At 37.8% G+C, this 21,185-nt stretch overlaps 1 protein-coding gene across 4 annotated transcripts in view; it reads right to left on the bottom strand.

The window, feature by feature from the left end:
• Nucleotides 1-4,504: 4,504 nt before the first annotated feature.
• The window catches only part of TRDMT1 (tRNA aspartic acid methyltransferase 1), a 38,638-nt gene continuing 21,957 nt past the window's right edge, over nt 4,505-21,185 (bottom strand). For all 4 annotated transcript variants that reach the window (XM_052693221.1, XM_052693222.1, XM_052693219.1 and 1 more), the window contains 8 exons: nt 21,060-21,131; nt 17,654-17,719; nt 16,087-16,156; nt 14,934-15,017; nt 14,140-14,504; nt 10,430-10,487; nt 9,377-9,506; nt 4,505-5,248 (listed from right to left, as the gene is read on the bottom strand). In XM_052693221.1, the coding sequence (XP_052549181.1) occupies nt 5,148-5,248; nt 9,377-9,506; nt 10,430-10,487; nt 14,140-14,504; nt 14,934-15,017; nt 16,087-16,156; nt 17,654-17,719; nt 21,060-21,131 (946 nt within the window). In that variant the 3' untranslated portion in view covers nt 4,505-5,147. The remainder of the gene's footprint in view (nt 5,249-9,376; nt 9,507-10,429; nt 10,488-14,139; nt 14,505-14,933; nt 15,018-16,086; nt 16,157-17,653; nt 17,720-21,059; nt 21,132-21,185) is intronic.

The raw sequence follows: 21,185 nt of genomic DNA, 5'->3' as shown, positions 1-21,185 counted from the left end.
CAACTGTGGAGGAGGATCTCAAACCTGGCTAATTGTTAAAGAAAAACGAACAACTCAAGTATTTTAAATAATTGCAGACTTAGCCATGTCACTGCCTCAATCCCAAGTAATGCTAATTCACCTGAGTTTCCCTTTAGCTGAGGGGATGCCTCCCAGTACTCTTATCCACACTTCCTCAACTCTCTTTGATCCTTCTCTTTCTAATAGTAACCCATGCTCAAAAGTGACAGAATAAGTTCTAAAGAACACTGTTACAAAGCACCAACCTGGTGTATGGGGGATCAACAGCCACAGTATGGCATCTACTGAAAAAGGGACAGCTGAAAAACAACAGAAGGATTAGTTCTCTGGTTAAGGGTTGACTGCCCATCAAAACTCAGGAGCCCCTTCTCCTTTCCTCCACTACCTCCTCTTCATACACATCTGCAAAGCTTTATGCAGCACCTTCCTCAGGGGCTGCTGCAGCTGCCATGCTCCATTTCCCACATCACTCCTTAAAGATTTGTTCTGCTTCTACAGCACACTGCCCTCTGACACCTGCTTAAGATTTTGCTCCCTTCACACAGCTGATGAAGTTAATCAATTACTTGCTGATGAAGTTAAACCAGCTGACCAGAGAATCCAGGTTTTTTGTTTTTAATAGTAAATAACAAAGAGTTTTGTTCAAAGACTTCAGCTGTAATTTATTTACTTTCCCAGTTCACCCTTGGTTCCTTTATCACAATGAAGGCAGAGATAACATATACCTGTTTTTTCCTGTGTTGCAAGAGTCACACTATGTAACAGCACATGTTGCTTTCACAAACCACCTCGTGATGCTTCCTATTTTCTGTTTCATTGTCTTTTTAAAATTAGGTCAGTTACATCGGTTTTATTATTTTCTATAGACTATTCCAGTCTTTTCATCATACCTCACATGACTTTAATGTGTGCTGCAGTTATCTTTAAGGAGTGCCATTTGCACAGTCACCCTTCACCACCACCAGCCCCAAATTTAGACATAAGGGAGAACTTTTTCTCTCAGAGAGTGGTCAGGCACTGGAATGTCCTGCCCAGAGAGGTGGTGGAGTTGCCATCCCTGGCAGTGTTCAAGAGGCATCTGGACGATGTGCTGTGTGATATGGTTTAATGCTAGTGGTGGCAATGGCGATGAGGAGACAGTTGGACTAGATGATCTTATAGGTCGTTTCCAACCTTGTGATTCTATAATAGCCAAGAATGGACCAAGCTGCACAACCTCTCTCTGATTCATTCTACTCTGTACTCTCGGCTTTATTGAGAGGATTAAACCTGAGCTGCACACTCTATGTTCATACATCATTTGCTGTGCATTGATGTTGTGACCACAAATATTGGCATGCTGTCACAACACAAATATAAGAAGATAAGACTGATTAGACTGAGAAAAAGATCCATCGAGGTCAGTACTCTGTCTCCAACAATGGCCAAAAGCAGATATTTAGGAAAGGAAGGAAACATAGCAGGGCAAGCACACAATGCCTCTCCTAAGGATCTTCTTGGCTTCTATTGCAACTCGGGAACTTCAGCCAGAAGTCTACCAGCCTGGTATTCTTTTCTTAATGAATTCATCCAGCCTTCTCCTGAACTCTTTCCTATGCTTTACCTCATACCACATGTAGACTGAATAATGCTACATGGTAAGTAACATGAATACACAATCAAAATGCCATTCAGAAACATTAGTTCTGGATAGAATCTCATTTTAAGTGTAATATTTATAAACAACATGATTTTTTTTTTTTTTTTTTTTTTTTTTTTTTTAATATGCATAGGGCAAACATCTGAACTAATCAAAACTATTTATTACTGTCCAGATGTAAGTAAACATATTAGCATCATGAAAGTATTTTCCTTCCAAATTTCAGGTTGTGCTTTTAGTCTCTCCTACTCCGATTCTTGTTTCATCAGAACTGTTGTCAGAATAACCCTTATCCATGCTTCCTCCCACTGTCAGAAAACAAGGCAGAAGAAAGTCCAAAAGAACAGCCCAGTTTCCTTGTACTCCCAGATGTCTGGCTGGGTATCTAACACCATGCTCCTCTTTTCTTGGACAGCTGTATCAATTCCCAGCTCTTCTAATTAAATACAGATAAAAATAACACAAATCTCTCCACGTTCCTCACAGTAACATTTAAACTGAAACATTTTCAGTACTCAGTACTTCATTTTCCATGGTGTCTCGGATACCAGTTATCTCTTCAAGCAAGTTGTTACTAAACAAGCATCAACTTCCTTTAATGAGATCTGTTACACTGGAATACTTACATTTGCCCAGACAAAAGGAGGATGCTTGCTGGAATCCATTTTGAACTTTATGCCTAGTTTCTTACACTATAGCATGCATTTTCCTTGACTACTACTTTATACACTATTTCTGTGAGGCCATCCTGAAATGATAATAATGCTCAGGTTATTAACTAGTTATTAGTTTGTTTTCTCCAAATTCTCAATGCGGAATATAAATGCGGTTTCAAAATCCACCTCTGATGTCATGGGCCAGCATAATAAAATAGGAGACATTACTTTTGGAGCAGTGCTTGTATAATTCATCATTTATACAATAAGATCATTAAATGTTGAAGATCAGTATGAACAGCAAGCTAATAGAACAGAAGAATCAAAGGATGGGCTGGGTATGAACAGTTAACCCAGGAGAAGTGGTTAGGAATAGTTGCTAAATGTTCTATTTGTATTTGAAATTCGCCACAGCTGTTAACACAGAATTATACAGACACACACATGGGAAGATGCACCTTATCCAGAAAACGTTGAGTCATGTATAAAAAAACCATTCAAATCCCTGATTTGTAGGAATGGTACTTCAGTAATTTCACCATTACACAGGTTTCTGAGCATGGGGACACTTAGGTTGACTCAGACAACAGCCAGCTAATGCAGGTAAGATGTTCTGTAAGGCAACGCGCAAGTCTCACAGCTGACTGCATAAATACTGCATCAACCACCACGAGATCTTTTCCTTGGTGGACCTTTGCAAGGCTCAGCTCATCATGTCATGGAGATAATGAGAAGTAGTCCACACGTGCAGAATAAGCAAATCATGCAAACAAAAACTAGGCTCTGGAAGTTTCCAGAGCTGTCTTTCCAACTTCACCCATCTACCTTTCAGGTGCTTTGGTAATCATACTTAATTGCTGTGAAAACACTAAGGCTGAAGCTGCAAAGCACTCAGTAGAAAGCTGCTCAGAAAAGGAAGCAACATGATCATTGAGTGAGGCCAAGCAGCTGCAACCCAACAGCACTCAGCAAAGGAGTCTATTAATGCCAAACAGATGGGAAAAGAAGCACTCACTCAGTTTAGCTTCACTTCTACCACAGGGTTAGAAGATCTATTATTATACCAGGCTCTCAAGAACCAGAATATGTAGTAACTAGTTACTGATGTATTACACCTACACAATAAAAACCACCTTAACAGACAACTATGGTTTGTAACATCACCAGCTTGCTTTTTGCATAGTTTAGTAGTAGGCACAGCCTCACGTCAGCCCAACAGTTTTTGCCACTGCTGTACTACTACAAGAGATTGCCTAACCAGAGATAGCTTTTTATTCTTTACAGCTCTTTTAGGAGAACCCACTTTCATTTCTCTTTCATAGCTGGGGACCACAAGATGTCCAAATGCTCTTAAAGAATAAAGCAGCCTGTAGTAGATTCACCCAAGGTTTTGCTGGTTTCACAGTCCAGTAGCAGCACAACAAAGAAGAGAGTAAGTGAAAAAGAAGTCAGAATAAGATAAACTATGGCAGTAAGCAATAACTGCATGCTCTCTGTTTTTCAGGATGACTACAGCAGATTTGAAAAGCTGTGACTTCTTTATACTGACTTTGTTCTCTACATCTTTAGTTTCTCCTGTGCTATCAAGCTGTACAATTAATGAATATACCAATGTTATGGTATAGCAGTGTACAACTAATGAATATACAGATGGTATGGTATAACAGAGAGCTTGGCTACAACGTTGTTACACCAAAGCAGGAAACAGAAATGATAGGTACACTCACCCATATCCTGGGCTCATGTGGAAAACTCCAGGAGAGTGGATCTCCAGAAGAGCTCCTTCCCCACTGGTGATCAGCTCTTAAATGGGTCTGGGAGAGGTGCAGCCAGACTCCCCCCCTTCCGGCAGCACAGGAGAATTGCCTTCACCTGTGCTTCTCTGCCTGACTCAGTGCTCGCCTCAGGTGGTCAATCAGAGGTTCAGGTCGTGATTCAGGTCCCCATACACAAGCCTAGATGCAATACACAACTGCCACATCTTCCCACAAGGGAAATAAAAACAAACAATATCTTTTTCAGGATTGGCAGCTTTGACAACTTAGTGGTGTGCAGGAACCAGAAGCAATCTATGAAAACACAAAGTTTTTACTTTTCGTGTCTTTTATGTGTAGGTCATTGGTAAGGAGCAATGATCTCATCCTAAATAATGTGGGTGAGAACAGAAACAGCCAAGTTGTTGTCAGGGTTATGATAACCTTGAAATATTTTTATTCAGCTGAACAAATCATACAGAACAGACACACTTGAGTTCCAGAACCTGAAAGCATTCAGACAGGATCAGACAAACCTAAACTACAGATGACAACGGGTTTTCTTAAAAAGTCTACGTAAAATACTGAGTTTAACACTTTCATTAGATTTTTAAAAAGTAATTAGATCATATATACACTAAATCTATTTGGAATGGATTGCTGTTATTTACAAATGAAAGCATTTTACACACGGAAACTTGTCTTTGCTCTTAATGAAAGCAGCTTTGACATTTACAGCCTTTTTATATTGTATTGAGAACAGCTTTCAGATAAAACTATTTTCTCCATTTTTATTTACATACATATTTAATTATTTCTGCTGTTTTTCATTTGCAAAGTAAAACCATTATCTAAAAGGAGCAATTAATTCCTGGAAACTTCCATTTCAATAAAAGACATCTGGAGTGCAAATCCACCGTGAGTGAAAGGTATTTAAACATATCAGAACTGTTTAGCAAAATATCTGGACGTATATTTTAGTTAGTTCTGATCTTTGTTAGGCTGCCACCAGCTTGCTCGTGAAAGACTGAAGTATTTTCCATCACCAATCCACAGTCATCTGATTCAGGTTCTAAATTATCCGAGTAGAACGGAGATCAACTTTGCCACCACGTGTACGTTGAGGCTGTTTCCCAGAAGACGGTAGCATTGCTTTATTGATACTTTGTCAGGAAAGCCTAAAATAAAGCACAGCAGAGTCATTTAGTCCAGGGTTCTCCCTGGCTTTCTGGCTATTCCTTTTTCCAATGAGCAGTTCAGAAATGCAGACTTCACATATATTAAAACACACACCCCTACAGTTCACAAATTTATAAATACAATTGTACACTGCACAACTGCTACTCAAGAGAAAATGAAAAGAGTAACGTAGCCACAGGAGAAAGAAAATAAAATGACTCCACAGATACAATAAAATGCATTTCATTACAGGCCTATATATTTTAACTCCAATCTGAGGCCCTCTAACCAGTTATAATTAGTCTCATATTGCAAGATACTACCAGTACAGATCAGGCTATGAGGAAGGTTTATTCAGGGAGAGATCAAGCAGCTGAACAATTTTCCATGTAATTCAATGCCGTCCTTGTGGAATGCACTCAGAAATACAGACACCATCAAAAAGTCCTTCACATTGTAAATGCATTGACTGGCAAGAAGAAAGGACGACCAGAAAATGTTCCAGCTATTGTGAAAGGGCTGTGTTCTGTATTGAATGTGCAATCACAGGTGACCAAGCTTCTGAAAATTAAGAAGTTGCCAACTGGCTGGTCTGCTGTACCCGTCCTTGCTTGCTCTCTCAGCTCACTCCAGCTACAAGCTGAAGTGTATCTGCAAACTGACTGAAAGATGAAAAGCAGTAGTGATTCGACTGTTACGGTCATTTGCCAAGCTGTTGAAACTTCATCACGTTCAATTATTTGCCCGTTCCATAAGAAGAAACATGTAACTTTGACCCTGAGGTCATCACCACCCAGCTCAGCTTTGATGCACGATTGGTGTGAGGAAGGAGTGATACGTATATTCTGCAGTTTTCAGAGCACCTCAGAAAAATCCTTGACCAAGGAGAGCTCAGGAGAGAACATGGCTGGATAGCTGCTGTGCCAAGGGTGGGAAGCTGAGGAGGAGGTGTCTGGGAGGAATTGTTCCATCCTTCTCTGCCAGTTATTAATGCCTTGAATACGGACTGCTTTGGTAAACATGTTTTCTGCCAGCTCTAGCCATTCTGAACAGCTTCTCAGTGCTCAAATTTGAGCACCCCTTCTTTTCCCTTTGGAACAACCATTTGCATTTCCCCACACAGACTTACTAAAATCGTTTTCACACTGTATCATTGAATAAGGTACATAAACTACACACTTCAGAAGAGTATATGAAAATAAATGTGTATTTATGCACACACATGCACATGTAATTAGAGCTCAAGAAGCTTATCTGCATGCTGATAATTTCAGAGTTTCTCCTGCCTTTTGGCAACTGAAAGCCATAATTCATTTTCAGGACTGTTTTCTATATCCCAAACCTCCCTTCAGCTGCCTGTTTACATTATCTTGCATCTTCTGTCTTCTTGGCTCAAGAGTAACTACATCAGGACAGATTTAACAACTCATACCAGAACGCTCGTACTTGTTGCACAGATCTCACCGTATCATTTAGGTCTCGCATGTTACTTCGCAATGCTGAAGTCTTGACAACAAGCACTACCACAGAGTGCTGCTGTCATTCGTTTCTTAATAGCTTACACACATTGCTAAGAGGAAAAATGGAAAAGGCCTCCTGACATCACCCTCATGAAAGCAGGTCACAGGTGCAAGAATGCTCTGATCGCTTTTAATGACACTGCTGTGGGACCCATGATTAAGATAAATGATTGCACATTTTTTCATTGACCTATAGTGCAATTACAACTTATACACTGAGATGTTAAAAGCACAAATAAATCTGTTAACGTTAAGACAAGACAATGACTTTAGCTCTATATCTCATGTACTTGAAAAGACCATAAATCTGAATACAGACGCAATTATGCTGCATTTAGACACGATGATGTTTCTTATAACACTGTTGCTGCAGCTAGCAATATGCTGATATTTGTGACAAAGCTTCCTGACATTCTGTTCATTTTCATTTCAACTCTTGTAGTTCTCTCATTTGTTAATTCATTTATTTAATTCATTTGTTAGTTTATTTATTTATCCATGCAACAACAAGTAGTTGCAGTGGGTACAACTCCAGGCTTTCTGACACTGAAAATTTCAGCCAAATTGTTGTTAAAGAACACAGATGCAGTGAAATTACAGCATATTTTCCTCTGAAAATTCCACACCTCTCCAGAACGATTTCAAATTTAGTATGGAAGAAATGCCATCAGTGACATACCCCTTACTGTAGCCATAAATATAGCAACTTGCAAGTCTTTTCAAGAAAATTTACGGTATGTTAAATCCTCAAAAGAAACTCACAGTAGCTAAATTCACCAGATTCCAATCAACACAGAGCTGAGTAACACTTTTTTTTCGCCCTTAGATGTACAAAGTGGGAAACATCTAGATTAAAACAAAGGAGTGAGATGTCAGACATGTGACTCAGTGCATTGGGAAAACCTTACTGTGCATATGAATCAGGATTACATGACAAAGGAAGCCATTGGATACGGGGCTTGTTCCAAGTGTTATGGAAGCTGGAAAAGTAGTACAGTGAAGAAGGGAACTGCAAGAGCTGTAAAGAAGGTTCCATCTTTAAGGCAGAAGAGTCTAGCACTATAAGAGCTGTGATCTGTCCCTGGCTGCTGTGCATTTCTCTGGCGACAAGACGAGGTTGCCAAGTGAGCACTTCATAGATAGTGACTATCTGGATGCTCCTCAAATTCAGAAGCCTGACTTGTCTTCAGAGTGCAGTTGTGGTTCGCAGAAACATGGAAGGTAACAGCTGCCCCTGAAGATGAGCTCTGAACAGAGAAAGCTTAGCATCATTCCAAGTGCTCTGAAACAATAAATGTCACTCAAACACATGGAGTCATCTAAACAAATCTCTGTGCCTTGGTTCTGCTTCTATTAAATAGAAGCAACATTAACTCTAGTACACCTCTCAGTGGTATTGCAAAGACTGATCCAATGTTTGGAAAACGCAGGCTGTTATAACAAGCAGTGTATTTAAAAACAGAGAAAATGGATAATTCTGTGTTCAAAACGGAACTTAAACATTATTATAAGCCTATACATGACCAATCCAGGCACATTTAGCTCAAGTGTCTTTACAACAATGAAAGTCCATATGGAACTGAGAGATGCTAAGAAAAATGACATCTTCAAAAAAGACAAATCTATTAAAGAAGGGAGGCTATGAAATACTCCTGCATATTGACATATAACTCAACATGGCACACTCATGAAAAAAGTACAGAACAAGTAAGCTTAGTGGTGTCAACTCTAATGCAAACTCGATAATGTTCTTTTAAAGTAATTTTTCAAATGTAATTGCAAGGAATAAATACAAAAAAACCCTAAAGATATGAAAGAAAAAACTATATGCAAACTAGCAGCACTCCTTGAAGCCGCTTAGAAAGTTGAAATATATTACAAGTTAGTCAAGGTCACTGGTGTCCTGCAAGTCTATATTGCTGAGAGACAATACATTGATCTGATGTAATGGCAGCAGACCAAGTTCCTTGGCAGACAGTAACAGCTCAATTTCTTTGTCTTTCTTTGCTGAAGAGCAAGGAAAACTCTGGTGCATTTATTGCTGGCTTAATTCCAGTTGACTTGTGTGCAACATACTGGTATTGCCCAGTCTTGCTACTTGACTCCCTTGTCTCCACCAAAACAGAAAACAAAGTAACTGACCAAGGGCTAGGACTGCCTTTTCCAGAAATTAGAGAGGACTTTGAAAATCATTACTTGAAGAGATTTGTTACTCTTGAGCAAAGAAGCATTCGTATACTGTGAAGTTATTCCCTTTCTGTTACCAGCTGCAAACGTATGGAAGGGAGCAAGCAGTTCAAATAGTGAGAACTAAGACATCCTAAGCTGGCAGGATATGTTGACCTACCGATTATGGGTAATGCTGGCCGCTGAGTAAATAGTTTCAACTGTAAAACAAAGATATTCCTTCACTGTCATTCAGTAATACAGCACTCCTCATGACAAAAGGGAATTTAGAGAAAAGTAGTCAATTAGTAAGAACCGATCCGAAAAGCTGAATGGTCAGAAAAAAACTTAAAAAATAAAATGCACACATTACTCCCAACAAAAAACTACATTGGTATGACTTAAGAATGAAGTAGAAGTGGGTACTTTGTGAGCACTTACCAAATTCTGGAGGGAATCCATGCAGATTTGCTATTTCTCTTGGAGTAAAATACCTCAGTTTTAGCGTTGACAGTTTCATAAGCTTCTCTTCTTCTGTTAAGCTCTCAATGTGCTTAAACACTGATTCAAGCTAAAAAGAATATCCAAAACAACAGGTTACTGACATAGGCAGAACATGAAATTACGCTGTAACACTCACATCATAACAGAGCATTTCTTTGATTATCACAGTGCCAAAGTCAATTTGAAAGCATGTTAAATGTCCTATTTTCCAGCCAATATCTTAATATGAGCACTGACAAGAACAAAATCAACGTTGCCATGAAGGAATTCATCCCTTCTTCCCCAGGTTTACAAGCCATACCAATACTTAATGAGGCAATCAAAGGGCTACAAACATTTGTTAATGACCAAATATTGACTTAGCATAGCTCAGAAATATCATACATGTATGCAAGTTAAGTAGTACAGATACAGCTCAACTGCTTTAATCCATTTGTTTTGGCATTATTCTGAATTCCAAACTGAATTCCTCTTATGCGTAGAAATACCTTACAATATTAGTGAGCGGCACAGAAGTGCAGGAGGAAATGTTTGTCTGTATCCCCATGACAAAGTACCACTTTGTGGTGAACTCAGTATCTACAGCTGAACTTTTCAAAATGTTATGTCTTTCCAGATAATAATTTTGACATTCAAAGATTTTAATATTAAACATTTGACAATGCTTACCAGCTCATGTACACAAAAAAGTCCCTAGAATCACAACTTGGCACTGTAATTTGTCAATAGAATTAGTCAATTTTAATGTTTTCACACTGAAACGTTTTCCCTGCGGAATCTCTACGTGACACTACAAATAATAAAATACCAACTCATTCTCCACGAAGAGAGGCACAGGTATATCTTGATACAAATAAATTGCTGTTTGGAAACTCTAAGTACAGCAGATAGAAACTTGGTTTCTTCAAAAGCATTTTTGCTGTGATATTCAGAATAACAAAGCAGAAGACAGACAAAACAAGCTTTAAGACAAGTATTTCTCACACTTACCTGCACATCTACTGCTGTCTGCAGAACGGAGCCTGTCCCTTCTACATAGTGCCCATACCTTAACAAAAACAATCTTAAATGAGTATTTTCATTGGACCTTGGTACTAACAATCACAATGATGCAAGATGAACTTCATTTGCTGTAATTAACAAACAGCCTTCTGGACTGATTAAAGAAAAGGCCTTGTTATCAACAATGCTAACTTTGAAATGCAGTAGCCTCTGAAGATAACCTCTGGGGATGAGTCTGCAATCAATGCACAAGGGTTTAACCACGCTAATGCCTTATATAAGGAAAGTAACTCAAGCACAGCATAATCAGAAAGGCCCATCTACATTGCAAACATTGATTTTACACTAAGGCAAAATATGTCAAAGGCCAAACGCTCCTAGGGTTCTAATTGGCCGACCATATTAAAAACAGGACCATTACGCGTGATCCTGCAGCTTTCAATCAATCCATTAGGAACAAAGTAGTTCAGTCAGATTTAACTTTTGCTTGCTTGCAAATTTTCCACAAAGGGAAGGGATGGGGGATGGGCTTCTCTGCAGAGAAGCAGAAGAAAGAAAGAAAGAAATGAAAAACAGCATCCAACTAAACAGTCAGTACGCTTATGCTATAAAAACATATGACAGCTTTTTTGGACGCTTTGTGGTTGACTGCATAACAATATGTTTACTCTGTACTCTCTTCCAGGCTATCATTTAAATATAATCATGGGCTTTCAGAAACAAGCTCTGATGGTCTAACAATGATAGCAAATGAATGTACTGAACAGAAAGAGACTGAATCAAGTCATCAGTGGCTTTTGCAAAGTAGAAGAACTTGGAAGATCCTTGCATCAGACACGAGTGGTCTGCATCAACCATCAATATATACTATCCTCAGGTTTTCTCTGTGTAACTGTGAAGACCGCTGTGTTTTAAGCCTAATTCCACAATGAATAAAGGAGTGGTCTGCCTTCATCAAAGACATAATGACTCAATATGACTCAAATCTTGAGAATTTCTTCATCTGGAAATGCTTATGAGTAGTTCTACCAGTATCAGTGAAACCAACAGCAATTTTTAAAATAAAGTACATGCAAATCTTAACTCAGATCAGGACAAGGTGACCTAAACACTAACACCACATGAAATTGAATTGTAAACATATAACACTTAATTGGTTAGCAGCACTCTGAAAATTCCCTGATGCCACATTTAATAAGGTAAAACAAATAGCCCTGAGGAATCCTCATCTTACACAGTATCTAATACTGTTTGATCTTACTTTGGCTGAACGTATCTGAGAAAAAATAAATAAACGACATAAATTTCAAAGTGGTAGTTCAGAGTTTTATGGGGAAAATAGGATTTTTTAAATGCGATACATATTATCTAATACACCCTAATCTAAATAACTGTGACTAAAGAACTCACAAAAAAAAAAAAAAAATCCAGTTGGTATAGCCAACTAAATCTATATATATCTAATATCTATAAATGAAGATTGTTCTACCTTTCCTTTTTTAAAATGTGGACAGATAGGCAATGTTAGCTTGAATGTCATTGATTATTACTGCAGTTGCTGACTACAGAAAAATTAATACGCCTCAGAACATAATTAAAAATGGGAAATCTTGCCACAGTGAAAAATGATGCATTGATTTTTGGATATTTCATTAGCAGTTACAATGAAAGAAGCAGATGGCTTAAGAAATTGCAGTCCTAAATTTTCACCTGACTCACAATTGTTTTCTTACACCCCATCTTTATTTTCTAAGCACTATAAAAAGCTCAGTTTCAAACATTAATATGTTATTTCCCAGTACACTCTGTCATTAGAGAGAATTTCTGTAACTAATACTGCACTGTCTCTGAAGGCTGTTCTTGTCTCCATAGCAAGAATTTATGAGTCCAGAATAATTTGAATCAAATAAATAGCTTTCATTTACTCTGCCCTTCAAAACGGTAATTTTCCTCTTTCACAACTTCAGACCTCACTAATACGTTTCTTAGAGAAACCAATGGCATTCGCACACTGAAGAAACTCAGCAATCATCTTCAAATTGTCTCGGAGCCTAAGCTGGAAGGTCCTGCTCCATCTCTCAAACACCACACCTATATTTTGCCCTAAACCCCACCAGAGCTTTTTGACCCCAAAGAAGTCAAAGTGTACGACAAAGGCAGACAGGCAGACAAAAGCACTGATGTAATGTGTTCAAGGTCTCTGAATTAGCAATGAGTGAAGGAGTCATATCCAGATTATCTTCAGCACATGAATCCTGCCGGAGCTATCTAAGGACGGGTCAGAACTAGGGGAAAATGTTGGCGATCAGTGTGACTGGTAAGGAAGACACCATAAAAGTACCACAGCAAAGAGATTCTCTCTACTGCTCTGAGTACTGTTCTGCTTCATTCAGGGTCCTCTTTCCCAAATCTGACATTTCAGAGCACTCCTAGACTTCTTACAGCAGTGATGTACTCTAAGCCTCAGAAAGAGCTCTGGATGAAGACTGAAACGTAATTATAACAATTGTCTTAGTGCTGAGCTGTACATGTTATCCGATATGGTTCTCCATGTGGTCATATCTTCCCTTTCCAATTCTTTGTTCCAAAGCCAGCAAATCATGAGCCAAGAACTACAACTATCCGGCCTGACTCCTCCCATGTCATTAAAAAGGCAACAAATACAAATGGAAGAGGGCCTACCTTTTTTATTTGACAACTTTAGTTATGAAACATCTCCCACAATGCTGACTTCCCCATGACACAAAACAGTGAGGGCAGAAAAGACATATACCAATGAGAGATGGAGGAAAGGCTTTCCTGTCGCATGAATTTTGAAATTCTTCTCAGCTTTGTTATTAGCAAAAAGCTGAAATCACAAAATCTGCAGGAATTCAGTTCATCTGACATTCTGATTTCTTCTACTAACAATTAAAAAAACTTGCTATAATTAGCTTTAATTCATTAATTGATCATCATTCTGTTGAAACATCTTGAGAACTCAAACACAAACCTCCAGGCTCTAACTGGCACTTTCCAGTACCAATGCATTCAGTGGAGAAGCTCCTGACAGGTTGCCTGTGGTATTTCAAAACACTCAACAACATCTGCCATTCAAACATAAAATTCCAAAGCATGAATCAGAAAACTACTAGACAGAAAAGCACTGGTGTTCTGCTCCATCAAATATGATTTGTAATGCTGCAACCTAACTGGTTTTATGATATATGGCCAATTCACAGCTATTTTGACCTACACAGCTGAAACACCCAGGAAATCAATAAAACGTACAGTGGAGACAGTTTTAATGAGGAATGGATCTGTCATGCATGACACTTTGTAACAGCAGTGAGCAATATACAGAAATTCATTAATGAATCAGTACTATACCAGTCTACTGGAACCATATTTCCGCAGGGGTAATTAAGCTTCTGTGAAGGTCAATAACAAATGGCAGTGTCTTTTGTGAATGCATTTTTGGAGTGGGCACATGATGTTCTGCCAGACAGCCTCATGCTGGCATTCCATTCAATTAGGAAACATGCTATATAAGGAGATTTTTCTATTTTTTTTTTTTTTTTCCTCAGATGCCTGTCTTTTTTTCGTGAAGAAATAGCTCTTTTTTTTTTTTCTTCAATTTTTTAGTACACAAATGAAAGCACAATATACACTCTAAGTTTCAGGACATGATTCAGCAATACACTTTATTTGCAACTTACCCTTTTGTAAAGCATGTGGATCTCCGGCAAGTGGGTTTAACAATGTCTAATAAGAAAGCGTAGCGTAGCAAGGACTTGGGTGCTAAAAAATACTGACTCATTTCTTCATTCTCATCTTCCAGGAAATCTTGTAACATTTGAATAGAGGGATCATTGTCTTGACTATGCTTCCTTACCATTTCTTCTACTGTTTCAAGCTTAAAAAGAAAGGACTCTTTTGGCAAGGGTCCATTCTTGCTGCTGCAATCAGAACCAGTGTTTGAAAGTAGACTCTTCTCTCCAGAAGGCAAGGAAGAACTAGCTTCGTCAACAACTTCATCCTTGGATAACTCTTCTAGATTCTGATCTGGGAATCTTGTCAATATCTAAGAAATAAAATTGTGAGAAAGATTAAGTAACTGCATTTGATAAACAACTTGACAGCAGAAACTGTAGCGATTAAGAATTACTTCAGAGGTGCAAATAACCATTCGGTGCTATTTTTACAAAGATTAAAAAAGAAGTAAGTTACCATTGAGATCAGTTGACCTAACAGCAATGATGATGGAAAGAACTGCACATAGTTGCCTTTACTAAAAGACATTTCCGCCTCAATTGCTTAAAGCCAACTAAACCATTGATATGCATTTCAGTCTTTAGAAGACACAGCATTGAGGCCAAACAAAAAGAGACAGATTTCAACTTATCTGTTGATATCTCTTATCTAATCCATTCCTGTCCACACTACTAAACTGAAAATTTAAACTACAATCTTCATTAAATCAAGAAAATTGAAGAACAGAAATTAGACTCACCTGACCAGGAACATGAAAGAAAAACGGCTCGTGGTGAAGCTTTGCAATTAGAAAATACCGCAGCCTAGAATTGGGAATGCCAAGCTGCAAGCAAAAATCCACAAGCTTTTAGTCCATGTGACAAATGGAGAAGACAATAGCAGTGTAAAAGTTACCTATTATTATTTACAGTAATAAGATTATTTCACACTAATGCATTTTGCCACTTAAGAGATATCAAAATTAATTGATAGTACCTAAATACTCCTAATGAACCACGAACATAATTCCCATGCAAAGGTAACCTCAAAGAAACAAGAAGGTATTTTTTTTCTCATGATTCTGCTTTTCTCTGTAAATGAACAGGAACATAAGCAAATTGTTATCTGAGGAAAGAAGAAAGATGAGGCACGCCACTGTTTCCTGGGATGAGTACTGCTTGTTTTTTTTATAAACCAGGAAAAAGGTTTCTCCTTTTGTTACAAGGAACTACAGGACATCCAACAATGAAACAAATGTACGACTGGCTTTCAGGTTACTGTTTTGTCAAATACATATGGTACCTCACTGATCCCATTTAGTCTCGCACAATCTGGCGCCTCTCTTAATTCTTTTCCAGTTGTCAAGGAAACATACAAACAGTGGCCCTGCCCCCACAAATGACAGTCATGTTTTCTGTGCATCAGCAGCTCTGAAACAATAAAGTTCCTGCAGGGAAGCACTTGGTCATGGTTTATGTTCACACCTACTTTAAAAAAATGGCATGGGGAAAGGTAGCAGACAAACATTTCCTCCTGTACTTCTGTGCCACTCACTAATATTGTAAGGTATTTCTACGCATAAGAGGAATTCAGTTTGGAATTCAGAATAATGCCAAAACAAATGGATTAAAGCAGTTGAGCTGTATCTGTACTACTTAACTTGCATACATGTATGATATTTCTGAGCTATGCTAAGTCAATATTTGGTCATTAACAAAAAATGCATGACTAGGATCACAATAATAACATCAGTAAGATTATGCCAATGTACCAATGAGAAATCTGTCATATCAGATTGCTCTCATTCAGAAGCTCTGGGCACCACCCCCTTTTCTGATAAACACATCATTTTCAGATGTCCTTGGACTCAGTGTTTGAACAGTTAAATAATTTTGGATTAAATTAATACTCACACAGGTTGGAGACAAAAGAAATTCTTGATATTTAAATCCACATGTTTCTAGTGTTCGCAGAAGTTCATTTCTGACAGTGAGAAGAATCAAGAAGCAATTATGCCCTTCATAAGACCTTACATATCCTTTAAGTTTTTCTTATCCTAAGTGAAAACACATCAAATGTAGTACCTTAGGTACTGAGATTTCACATTCAGTGAAAGAATCAGACAGAGAATTACACATGTAAAGTAACCCATTTCTGAACTCACAGACAACATACAAAATGCAGTGTTACAGGAGCTAAAAATGACCACTACGAATTCACAAGTACCTAACACCTATGGGGGTGCAAACAGCCCTTCAAAAATATTCCATCTCTAGAAGTGCATATCTCTGGGTGAGTGTGTCAGCAAGGAAAATAAGAAGAGAGCATAACTTCCTCTTCATTGTGAATTATAAAACTTGACACTGAAATCGATACAAATGGCTCACTGTTTCCCTCTCTTCATGCACATGATATCAGCTAAGCTTAATAAAACATTTAATAAAGCTTATTATAAAATTTATATTATAAGATTAATAAAAAATTAAGCAAAAAATGCGTGGATTTGACAATAAAAGCAAGCATGGACTGTGCTCTGCAAGCATAAAAAAAAAAAAAAATCACTGATATTGGAGTTTTCCTGTAAAGATTTGCCTTTCCTATTCCATGCAGGCTGTATATATGCAGGCTATATATAACTCACAAACTGTGACCCTATATCTGGCACTGTATGGTACTGCAGCCCAAGAGAAAGCAACCATTCTGACCAGAGTGTTTTCTGAGTTACAAACTGTTGCAAACAATGGCCAGCAAGGAGCAGCCTTAGGAACCTCAGGCTCTCCAGGAGCAGTCCAAATCTCCAATAGGACTGCTGCATGCTTTAATCAGTGAAAAAGATGAAAATGTCTCCCAGCTGCCTGCCACATGCATGAAGAAGCATGAAGAAGCTAGCTGCTCTCCTGCTGATTTAAGAAATGCAAGGGAAAGATCCTACTTGATTTCCAGCAAGAAATGAGGAAAGATGACTAAATCCCTGTCTCTCCACAAGTGAGGAAAATGGTCCTGCTGTTATTAAGTAACCCTATCACCAACTTTCCTCTTTCATATTTCAGACAAAAGTCACATGCAGATTTCATACTCTCTTTATGAACTGTTTTATAGCAACAGTGAATCAGTAACAACATACTATCAATAAAAGCACTGAAGAAAGCTACTGCATTCTATTGTGATCTCAGCACAAGGCACCAAAAGCTCCTGTCATCGGTAAAATCCAAAACCTCTCCTTGAAAAATAATATTGTTCCTTTGTGAAGGACACCAAGTCATCAAAGAAAAACAGCAGAGTCAAGTTCTAGTCTGTTTTATATGCTTAGAGAAATAGTTATTTATTAGGTTCCTTTCACAAGACTTTAATTCCCAAATTAAAACAGTATCTTTTACCTACAGCTGCTAACTGTGCCATCTCACTCTTCTCTTAAATTCTAGGAAATAAAAATCCTGCCTTCTTTATTAAAAAATAAACCATGTATAAGTTAGACTTTACCTTGCAGAAGAGGATTCAAATCCTTTAACGTTTTCTAAAAGTAGGTATTTTGGAAGCTTCTGGAGCCTAAAAGAAAGATGAAAATATCAATAGATCACAGTTGTAGGAAGTGAACTACATTATATTTATCTACATACTTGTTTAGCTACAAGATCAAAGTATTTCTGTACCATGCTAGTCCATAAAAAGATGTACCTCAATGTCGCAGATCGAGTAATTCCCATTGTTGGTAATTCCAAACAACAACAAAAGCCACATTTGTTCAGATGGGCTGCTGTACCCATCTGTATCCCACACATGATCTTTTGAAAACATATAGCGCTGTTCATTTCCTAAGGCATTGACTTATTGCTACTCAAAGATTAAGCTTGTAATAGAAAAGAAAATTATAGGGAATGAAAAATACTACAATTTACCCATGGAATAGAGCACTTTATTTATTTAAGTATTTAAATCTGAAATCAATGTTAAAATACAGTATCTACATTAGTGGCAAAACATCAAAGTCAGTATTCATTAAATTGCTTTAAAAAATACTACATTTAGAGTTCAAACTCCATATACTTTCAATTGTCTGTACTCAATTTTTTTCATTTCCATGAGGAGGGAAGGAGAAGTAGCTGAGGTTAAACAACATCAGTGCAGAGGTCTGGAAATTCCAAAACCAGCTTATTAAATCTCTGGAGAAAGAACCATACCGAAACTGTGCCAGGGACCATTTTAACAATTTAAAACCATGAACGATTCAGATTCAAGTGACAAGGAACATGCATTGGAACCAATACTCCAGTAAGACCATCACAGATACACAACGTCTACCATATCTAAGATCTCAGAACAGTGTACAGGAAGAGAACATTAATGCCAACAGACAGTAAATCCAGGTTTATTTAAGTCAGGAAGTGATTTCAGACTGTACTGATGTAAATCACAGCAGAATTTGTTTTGGCAATTTGCAAACTATCATCAGTTACAGAAATTCGCATGAATAATTCCAGTGTTTGACAAGAAATTTGAAAATGTACAAATACTACAGCAAATACGAAAATACTGAAAATAACACTGAAGTGGAAAAAAAAAAGCATCAGCCAACCCCCCTGGGCAGGAATGGAGAACGTATCTGTTGGTATGTTTACCCATACTCAACATCACCATCACCTACTGTGAAGCTTATTTTTGGAGTAATGAATCCACAGCAGAGCTTGAAGTGCAAAAGCTCACACAGGATCAACATGTCACAAGGCAAATAATCACTATACAAAGAGTATGTGTTAAATACTTGGCAGGTTTTAACATCACTAACTTCTCTGCAAAATTAACAAACATTGAAGCCTTAGTATTAGATTTCCCTGGGTTATGGTTTGGATACAATAAACCGAAAGTATCTGGCCCGTTTGGGCCAGCTTTTGAGTTCACTGGCTGAGGGCTGGAAAGGTTTCCCAGGTGTTTCCAGATCTTGAAATTGCCTTTTCTGTGCCTTTAATATTTGCCTCCCCAGCCTATCTTTGAGCTCTGTTTCAGCTACATTTTGTTATAAAAGGCAGAACATAAGGTAGGAACAGCCAAGGAATGAAAATTTTTTCAGCAGTTTCCACAAATTAAATGCATGCTATATCAATTTTGAATACGAACTGATAGTTCCTATATTAAGAATTTCCCTTTTTAGGGCTGAAATACTCCCTGCATAACGTCTGGCAAACACGTCTTCTTCAAAACATACACAAACACTATCTCAGTAAAACATAAATCTAATGGATCCAAGAAACTAAGCAGAAGTTACCATCTTGAACACATTACAGACGTCTTACAGTAACTACTGCCCTAGAAACAACCTGTGTAAAGGTGATAAGGGAAGTCAGCAGCGTCTCACAGGCTGCTGAGATAAAAGTGCCACAGCCAAGCCCAGCTCTGCATCACCATGACAAAAAACATGTCCTGTAGTGTCTAAAGCATTGGTTTTGGGAAGGAAAAGTCTCTGCCCTTTATCCAGTTAAACTCACAGCAACCAGGAAGAGACACTTCCATGCCAATGCACAGCAGTGTGACAACAGCAGCCCTACTCTTAACTGCATCTCAGTTTAATGACAAGGAACAGATAGGTCAGGATTTCCTCAAGGATAAGGAAGGTACTATAATTTTGACAAACATATACTACCTGATGTTTTTAGTTTGACATTTTGAAAGATCAGTCATGAGGAGAACTGACTTTCTTTCTTCTTCAAAAAACACATCTTCCACCATTTTCTGAAATTTACAATATTTCCTTTTTTTTTTTTTTTTTTTTTTTCCCCTCTACTAGATGTGGAGGAGAAATAACATTCTTCCTTTTTACCTATTTTTACCTATTATTTAGCTAACTTACTGGGCTACAGAACTTAGTGAAATGGTTGTTCTGTGTTCTCTGTCACAAATTCAACAAGCGATCCCAGTCAAGCCACTCAGCCTTTCTGTGCCTATGTCCTCCACCTGCTGATGACAAGGGCAAAACAAGGGCAAAATTCTTCTGGAAGAAGAATGAAGGAACTTACCCCAGTGCTAATAGTAAATTGAAAGAAAAGAATACAGGAGTATGGTGGTGGGAAGAGAAAGACAGACAGACCTCTTTCCCTCCTCCTCCTCTTCTGGAAGTAAGATTAGCCAACAGAAGAATACAATGAACAGCTGTCCTTATTTATGATGAGTAAGTGTCTGGTGGATCATAACTCGTGCAAATTTTCAGGCTGATGCCTAATACACATCTCAATCCATAGGCAGAGATTTCTGCAAAATAAATCCCTCTGAATAACTCCTTGCTTGCTCCATTCACCTACAAAGATGCTTAAAATGCTATGCATCTCTTCCCAGAAAAGACTACAAACATTACTTGGAGCTGATTTTTAAAACTCTTAATAAGAACAATTTATGTCAGCAATAAACACTTTGAATTTACTGTTCAAATTTAATATATGAATAACACAAACAATTAAGGCTATTTTATTAGGAACCAGAGTCGTGCCAGACAAAAAGAATAGATTAAGACAAAAAAAGAGCACTGTTCAGACAGATTAATCCTATTTGAAACTTTTAGTGTTACCACTCAAAACAAAATTACAAATCAAAAAACACAGTCTGCTATAATATAGCTCGAAGTAGCATCAGAAAGACAGAACAGACACTTTAAGAAAGAGTGGAATGGGAAAGAGGACATACTGTATTGTGCAGCTGATATCATGCTTTAATGAAGTTTTCAAAAGGTTACTTAATGATATTGGTAAAATATAAATTATTTTTGATCATATGGAAACAAATAAATAATACAATAAAATATTAGCAGTATCCCTGCAGAACATTACAGATTACTTACAACATAAAATAACTACTTAGTAACACCAAGGGCTTAAGAGTTGAGGTGGAAGTTAACTTGTACCTTGGGAGAATATCAAGAATATAAAGAAAGCTCTTTGTCCTCGGATCAGATACATCACCTTGTAGGCCAATTCTACAAAATAATAAGGAAACAACTGCATTTTACTTGGAGCACACTGTTATTCCA

This window comes from Tympanuchus pallidicinctus, unplaced genomic scaffold, assembly GCF_026119805.1.
Source record: "Tympanuchus pallidicinctus isolate F22 unplaced genomic scaffold, pur_lepc_1.0 scaffold3, whole genome shotgun sequence".
NCBI lineage: Eukaryota > Metazoa > Chordata > Aves > Galliformes > Phasianidae > Tympanuchus > Tympanuchus pallidicinctus.
The sequence above is the reverse complement of the archived record's forward strand: the minus strand, read 5'-3'. Positions and strand labels throughout refer to the sequence as shown.